At 37.2% G+C, this 8,580-nt stretch overlaps 2 protein-coding genes across 4 annotated transcripts; both read right to left on the reverse strand.

Annotated features, from left to right (window-relative positions):
- Positions 1-617: 617 nt before the first annotated feature.
- On the reverse strand, positions 618-4,441 carry LOC124389330. Of its 3 annotated transcripts, none has more exons than XM_046854704.1 (3): positions 3,178-4,441; positions 2,584-2,850; positions 618-1,216 (listed from the first exon to the last, which is right to left on the reverse strand). In XM_046854704.1, the coding sequence occupies exons 1-2, from the start codon at positions 4,157-4,159 to the stop codon at positions 2,843-2,845; spliced, it is 990 nt and encodes a 329-aa protein (XP_046710660.1). In that variant the 5' UTR covers positions 4,160-4,441; the 3' UTR covers positions 618-1,216; positions 2,584-2,842. The 3 variants fall into 3 exon arrangements, with proteins under 3 accessions (XP_046710660.1, XP_046710658.1, XP_046710659.1); XM_046854702.1 differs by having other exon boundaries at positions 618-1,439; XM_046854703.1 differs by lacking the exon at positions 618-1,216 and adding an exon at positions 1,498-1,802.
- Positions 4,442-4,916: 475 nt separating this feature from the next.
- LOC124389329 lies at positions 4,917-6,921 on the reverse strand. Its single transcript, XM_046854701.1, has 2 exons — positions 5,657-6,921; positions 4,917-5,329 (listed from the first exon to the last, which is right to left on the reverse strand). The coding sequence occupies exons 1-2, from the start codon at positions 6,636-6,638 to the stop codon at positions 5,322-5,324; spliced, it is 990 nt and encodes a 329-aa protein (XP_046710657.1). The 5' UTR covers positions 6,639-6,921; the 3' UTR covers positions 4,917-5,321.
- Between the last annotated feature and the right edge of the window lie 1,659 nt (positions 6,922-8,580).

An 8,580-nucleotide genomic window follows, 5' to 3' on the forward strand; every position in this document is an offset into this window, starting at 1 on the left:
TTACAAAATTACTAGCAAAAACTGTAAAAAATACACAATAGACTTTATGGTCAAAAGTACTTAAATTACAGAAATAACCATTTTACAAAATTACTAGCAAAAACTGTAAAAAATACACAATAGACTTTATGGTCAAAAGTACTTAAATTACAGAAATAACCATTTTACAAAATTACTAGCAAAAACTGTAAAAAATACACAATAGACTTTATGGTCAAAAGTACTTAAATTACAGAAATAACCATTTTACAAAATTACTAGCAAAAACTGTAAAAAATACACAATAGACTTTATGGTCAAAAGTACTTAAATTACAGAAATAACCATTTTACAAAATTACTAGCAAAAAACTGTAAAAAAATACACAATAGACTTTATGGTCAAAAGTACTTAAATTACAGAATATTTCTGTTGATAAATAATTTTTAAACTATAGAAAAACAGATACATTCTGTCAAATAACTTAGATAAACAACCAACTGTCAGGTTAATCACCATAAATGTAAAGTTTTAATTTGTCATTTTATAAAACTGATCTGTCCATTTACAATAATTTACTGTAAAAGTATAGTTTTCCTCGTGTACAATAACGATGAAATAAATCCAGAAAGCACATATTTGAAAAAGGGTTGTATATTTAATCTCTGTAAATTAAAAGGCATTTACTGTATAAATACAGATATCATTAATTACAATAATCAAAAAATTTTGTATAAAAAATATACTCAATTCATAATACACAGACAAATGACTGTAGATACATCTTAATAGTTCATTTTCCAGACATATTACAGTTTACATTTTTGGACAGTAGAGCAATGAGCTCTACTGTATATTCTGTACTTATAAAAGGAACCTGCACATTCACAGTATTAATAATTGAACAGAATGTCAAGTTAAATGAACAATCCAATTAGAGAAAATAAGTTAGAGCATGCATAAATACCCACATTCAATGGCAATTGCTGTATACCTTTATACATTTACAGTGACATTTTATCCAAAGCAACATACCAAATCCAAGTTAGTCTAACAGTAGACACAGCAGTTTATATAAAAAATAAAAAAAGTGACGTGCACTCTTCAGCTTGTTGAAGATCAGCTGCAGAGGCTTGGTAGTAGATGCTGGAAAGTCTGCTAAGAGAGCAATACAACAGTCCAGTTTGAAGAGAACAAGAGCTTGGACAGGGAGTTCTGTAGCATGGCCCAAAAGAGTCTGAAAGAATATCATATATCTTCATAATGTTGTACAGGGCAAATCTGCAGGATCAGTACAGTGCAATTATTATATATGCGTCTGTCTTGGCAGGGTTGAGTTGATGATCATTCAACATACAGCAAAATATTTCTGTCCAGAAGGCATAAGAAGGCATAAGAAACGATAAGAGCAGCAACTGTCAGGACATCCAGCTGAAATGTATGTATGTATGTATGTATGTCTGTGTGTGTGAGAGAGAGAGAGAGAGAGAGAGAGAGAGAGAGAGAGAGAGAGAGAGAGAGAGAGAGAGAGAGAGAGCAAGTGAGCGATATTTATATTTTTATTTTAAAATAACCTTTCTTAAAAAAAAACAAAATTCAGGTACAGTCAACAAGAACAAAAAAAAAGGAAAAAAAACAGCAGATTGTGTGATGTGGGTAAATGCAACTGCAGCACTGGTGTAAAAGTGAGTTCGCCATTAGTTATTGAACACAGACCATCATTACAGCACCATTCATGTTCTTAAAAATGGGTACAATTTTCTGTCAAGCTTTCTGTTCCATTCTGTGTTTTCTGCTGATGTACACAGCGAGTTTCGCTTGGCCTACAATAAAATTCATCAGGTAATCAGACAAGTATATTTTTGTCTCACGGTGTACTTAAAACCAAAAACAATACATTGCTTTGAAAAGGTTACTTTCAGAAAAGAAAAGAATAAATATAAGAGAATAAACAGAGGTGAGAGTCTTTTACAGTCCATAAAGCAATTATATATATAGTTTCTCTTTAAGACACCAAGACACTGATCATTTCTCACCTCACACTTTGTTATTGCACGGACTGTTTACACAAACCTTGCTCATTTGCACACTGCTCTTTTTTGTATTGCTGCTCACCATAAACGTATCACCACTGTACATATACCCGTTCTCTGTTTATAGTTATAGCAATATTATTATGTCCACCGCTTACATCCAAATCTCTGTGTATAGTAATAGGCATCTGTATAGCATGTTCATAATACATATATATATTCATCTGTATATTATTGTTCATAGTACATATATATTCATATTCATCTGTAATTATATTCATAGTACATATATATACTCATCTGTATATTGTGTTTTCAGTACATATATATTCATCTGTATACTACATTTATAGTACATATACATCTTTAAATTACTGTTTATAGTCTATATTTTATTTTATTTAACTATGTAAATTCATGTAAAAACTATATATCCTGCACTTGCTGTTATTGCACTCTGGTTAGACCCAAACTGCATTTCGTTGCCTTGTACTTGTACATGTGTAATGACAATAAAGTTGAATCTAATCTAATCTAATCTTTCTAAACAGAAGGGACTTGAATCACTTACTGTGGGATTGATCTTATTAACAAAGGCATTCACAGCTACAGCACCATGCAAGATTCTCCACTGGAGATCACCTGCCCTTTTAGTCAGTGGTGGTTTGTATAATACTCTCCATACCGGTTTAACATTTTTTAGGAAGCCACACAGTGTCTGTTCGCTCTTTCAGCGTGTGTTTGTTTATCACATTTACAATGTTCTTCTTCTTCTTCTCGTGGTGTTTTATGGCGGTTTGGCAGACCAACGAAAGGTGCATTACCGCCACCTACTGATCTGGAGTGTGGAGCAACACAGAATAGGGAAAAAAAGAGAAAGAGAAAGAAAAAAAACCCCTTTAAAAAAGGTTACAGAAATAAATAACTACCTATATTCTGTCTATAGTCCCTGTATTCTTAAGGTACTCAAATAACAGTTCAAGAGATCTTGATTGCCCATACTCGCACCCCAACAGTACCTTCAAAGAGATATTGCCCACTCCTATCCACCCTAATTCCTGGATCAGCTGGAACCTGTCCCTTTCATATGCAGGACACTTATACAGAATGTGTCTCACTGTTTCCAGTTCCCCACACTTGTTACATTCACCCGATTCATGCTTACCTATTCTAAAGAGATCACTGTTTAATGCAGCGTGTCCAATTCTTAGCCGTGTGACGATAACATCCTTCCTCCTATTTCCCAATCTTTTCCTCTCTTTCCCAACATTCTCCTGGATCAGGAAAAGATGTCTTCCATTAGTCCCACTGTTCCATACTTCCTGCCATCTTTTACACACTTCAGATGAAATCACTGCCTTGAATTCAGCTCTACTCAACGCTACATTGATGTCTATCAGGGAATGATTAAGCGCTTTCTTTGCTAGCATGTCCACCATTTCATTTCCACCCACACCAACATGAGCAGGTACCCAAAGAAAATTTACCTCCACCCTCAGCTGCCTAATTCTAAACAGACTTTGTAAAATTTCTAATATTAAGTCTTGCCTCGATTCGGATTTACCACTTCTTAAACTAGTGAGGGCTGCCATCGAGTCACTACAGATCACCGTTCTTTCTGGTTGGACTTCTTCTATCCACTGTAGGGCCAGTATGATTGCTAAAAGTTCAGTAGCAAAAACAGACACCTGATCTGAAAGTCTTTTTGCAATCTTTTTCTCAAAAGCAGGTATATATACTGCTGCTGCAGTCCTTTCAGATTCTGGGTCTTTAGAGCCGTCCGTAAATACCTGCAGTGCACCATAATACTCTCGAGTGATGTACTGCTGAACTATTAGTTCAATTGGCACATTCATCCCCGGATTACTCAATAACTTCGTAACTTGTAGATCTATCACAGGGTTATGAAACAACCAAGGTGGAATTGCTGGTAAAGCCACAGAAGGAGCAATTTCATGATTTTTCAGCTCCAACTTATCCACCTCCTTCCTTACTATCCAACCAAAGCTTGATATTTCCCTGCACTCATATTCCCAACATTCTCTCAAAATCAGTCTAACCGGATGATTTTCCAGATGACCCTTTACACCGTACCAGTACCTTAGTCTGAGCTTGAACCTGCGTAGTTCTAGGGGCAATTCTCCCATTTCCACTTGTAATGAGGCTATCGGGGATGATCTAAATGCACCACAACAAATCCGCAAAGCCTGATTTTGTATTACCTCAATCTTTTTAAGTAATGTCCTGCTCGCAGAACCGTATACTAGACATCCATAATCAATGTTTGATCTGATCACAGCACAATAGATTCATTTCAGGGACTGACACGTTGCCCCCATCCTATTCCTGACAAGCACCTCAAAACATTCATTCCTTTCCTACATTTGTCTATCAATTTCTGAATATGCGTTCCAAAAGTTAATCTAGAATCCATCCACATTCCCAAAAACCATACTACCTTAACTTGTTCCAACTTATGACCGTACATTTCAATATTCAAGCTTGGGATGTTCCTCTTTTCGAAAAGCATACCACCTGTGTTTTGCCACAGAAAACCGAAAACCCCAATTATTCGCCCAACTCTCCACCTCGCTTACTGCTTTTTGAATTTTACTTTCCACAAACAGAACATTCCGGCCCCTTTTCCATAGTACTCCATCGTCCACAGTATGATAGATGTCATTAATACATATATATATTCATCTGTATATTATTGTTCATAGTACATATATATTCATATTCATCTGTAATTATATTCATAGTACATATATATACTCATCTGTATATTGTGTTTTCAGTACATATATATTCATCTGTATACTACATTTATAGTACATATACATCTTTAAATTACTGTTTATAGTCTATATTTTATTTTATTTAACTATGTAAATTCATGTAAAAACTATATATCCTGCACTTGCTGTTATTGCACTCTGGTTAGACCCAAACTGCATTTCGTTGCCTTGTACTTGTACATGTGTAATGACAATAAAGTTGAATCTAATCTAATCTAATCTTTCTAAACAGAAGGGACTTGAATCACTTACTGTGGGATTGATCTTATTAACAAAGGCATTCACAGCTACAGCACCATGCAAGATTCTCCACTGGAGATCACCTGCCCTTTTAGTCAGTGGTGGTTTGTATAATACTCTCCATACCGGTTTAACATTTTTTAGGAAGCCACACAGTGTCTGTTCGCTCTTTCAGCGTGTGTTTGTTTATCACATTTACAATGTTCTTCTTCTTCTTCTCGTGGTGTTTTATGGCGGTTTGGCAGACCAACGAAAGGTGCATTACCGCCACCTACTGATCTGGAGTGTGGAGCAACACAGAATAGGGAAAAAAAGAGAAAGAGAAAGAAAAAAAACCCCTTTAAAAAAGGTTACAGAAATAAATAACTACCTATATTCTGTCTATAGTCCCTGTATTCTTAAGGTACTCAAATAACAGTTCAAGAGATCTTGATTGCCCATACTCGCACCCCAACAGTACCTTCAAAGAGATATTGCCCACTCCTATCCACCCTAATTCCTGAATCAACTGGAACCTGTCCCTTTCATATGCAGGACACTTATACAGAATGTGTCTCACTGTTTCCAGTTCCCCACACTTGTTACATTCACCCGATTCATGCTTACCTATTCTAAAGAGATAATTGTTTAATGCAGCGTGTCCAATTCTTAGCCGTGTGACGATAACATCCTTCCTCCTATTTCCCAATCTTTTCCTCTCTTTCCCAACATTCTCCTGGATCAGGAAAAGATGTCTTCCATTAGTCCCACTGTTCCATACTTCCTGCCATCTTTTACACACTTCAGATGAAATCACTGCCTTGAATTCAGCTCTACTCAACGCTACATTGATGTCTATCAGGGAATGATTAAGCGCTTTCTTTGCTAGCATGTCCACCATTTCATTTCCACCCACACCAACATGAGCAGGTACCCAAAGAAAATTTACCTCCACCCTCAGCTGCCTAATTCTAAACAGACTTTGTAAAATTTCTAATATTAAGTCTTGCCTCGATTCGGATTTACCACTTCTTAAACTAGTGAGGGCTGCCATCGAGTCACTACAGATCACCGTTCTTTCTGGTTGGACTTCTTCTATCCACTGTAGGGCCAGTATGATTGCTAAAAGTTCAGTAGCAAAAACAGACACCTGATCTGAAAGTCTTTTTGCAATCTTTTTCTCAAAAGCAGGTATATATACTGCTGCTGCAGTCCTTTCAGATTCTGGGTCTTTAGAGCCGTCCGTAAATACCTGCAGTGCACCATAATACTCTCGAGTGATGTACTGCTGAACTATTAGTTCAATTGGCACATTCATCCCCGGATTACTCAATAACTTCGTAACTTGTAGATCTATCACAGGGTTATGAAACAACCAAGGTGGAATTGCTGGTAAAGCCACAGAAGGAGCAATTTCATGATTTTTCAGCTCCAACTTATCCACCTCCTTCCTTACTATCCAACCAAAGCTTGATATTTCCCTGCACTCATATTCCCAACATTCTCTCAAAATCAGTCTAACCGGATGATTTTCCAGATGACCCTTTACACCGTACCAGTACCTTAGTCTGAGCTTGAACCTGCGTAGTTCTAGGGGCAATTCTCCCATTTCCACTTGTAATGAGGCTATCGGGGATGATCTAAATGCACCACAACAAATCCGCAAAGCCTGATTTTGTATTACCTCAATCTTTTTAAGTAATGTCCTGCTCGCAGAACCGTATACTAGACATCCATAATCAATGTTTGATCTGATCACAGCACAATAGATTCATTTCAGGGACTGACACGTTGCCCCCATCCTATTCCTGACAAGCACCTCAAAACATTCATTCCTTTCCTACATTTGTCTATCAATTTCTGAATATGCGTTCCAAAAGTTAATCTAGAATCCATCCACATTCCCAAAAACCATACTACCTTAACTTGTTCCATCTTATGACCGTACATTTCAATTTTCAAGCTTGGGATGTTCCTCTTTTTCGAAAAGCATACCACCTGTGTTTTTGCCACAGAAAACCGAAAACCCCAATTATTCGCCCAACTCTCCACCTCGCTTACTGCTTTTTGAATTTTACTTTCCACAAACAGAACATTCCGGCCCCTTTTCCATAGTACTCCATCGTCCACAGTATGATAGATGTCATTAATCATGAAGTTAAAGAGAATAGGGCTGCTCACACTTCCCTGGGGAGTTCCATTCTCAATTGGAAGGATCCGAGATAACGCGGTCCCTACTCTTACTTGAATTGTTCTTCCAAACAAGAAGCCCTTAATCCAATTATACATCCTTCCTTTAATTTTCAAGCTTTCCAGTTTCATCAAGAGCCCTTCTTTCCACAGCATATCATATGCCTTTTCCACGTCAAAAAACACTCCCACCAATACTTCTCTATTAATTTGAGCTTTACGAATTTCAGATTCCAAACATAGTATTGCATCCATCGTACTTCTCCCTTTCCTAAATCCGCTCTGACACGCTGCAAAAATGTTTCTGCTTTCAATTACGAAAGTCAATCTACTCATTACCATTCGTTCCATAACTTTACATAAATTTGATGTCAGTGCGATAGGTCTGTAATTAATTGGCTGGGAGTGGTCTTTCCCTGGTTTGGCTATAGGCACTACTACCCCATGCTTCTAATCTGCAGGCAGATTCCCTGATTCCCATATCTTGTTAAAAAGTCTAAGAATCACTCTCAACGATAAATCCGACAAATGCGATATCATCTCATAGCATATGTCGTCCTTGCCTGGAGACGTCCGCTTGACCCCCACAAGTGCTTTCTTTAACTCGAATAAATTAAACTCTGTGTCTAGGATGCTTCCTGAAGAATTCTTCTTTTCATATATATGAGACTTCTCCCTAACTGTCTGTTCCCTATACCTCCTCATACTCTCTGACAGATTATCACTACTGTGCACCTTTACGAATGTTTCTACCAACATTTCTGCCTTGTCACTATCTTTTATTGCTACTTTCCCATTACTCACTAATACTGGCATAATGCTACTTCTCTGAATCCCTCCCATCTTCCTAATCATATTCCAGATTTCACCAACCTCAATTTCTCCTCCTATACTACTACAAAAACCCCTCCAGTAATTTCTTTTTGCATTTCTTACCTCTCTCCTCACTACTGCCTGCGCTCTCTTATAAGTAATGTACTCACTGAACAATACAGATTTCCTGGCTTTCTTCATTGCTCTATTCCTTTCCCTTACCGCTTTACTACATTCTTCATTCCACCAAGGTACAGCTTTCGGTCTATTTATATTTTTCCTTTTTCCTATCACTTCCTCAGCCGTACTTCTTATCACTTCACTGATTTCTGTACATAACCCTTCAATGCTATCAACATCTAGTATCAAGTCACACAACTTATTATGACACAATTCCGTATAAAGTTCCCAGTTGGCTTCACTAAATTTCCATCTCGGGACTCTTTCCACTAAATTTTGGGTAATATCCACACCAACTTTGCACCATATAGGATAGTGATCACTACCCATTGTACTCTGTGTGCTGACGTTCCGTTCACATTTCCTCG

The sequence above is a fragment of the Silurus meridionalis genome, chromosome 7 (assembly GCF_014805685.1).
Source record: "Silurus meridionalis isolate SWU-2019-XX chromosome 7, ASM1480568v1, whole genome shotgun sequence".
Classification (NCBI taxonomy): domain Eukaryota; kingdom Metazoa; phylum Chordata; class Actinopteri; order Siluriformes; family Siluridae; genus Silurus; species Silurus meridionalis.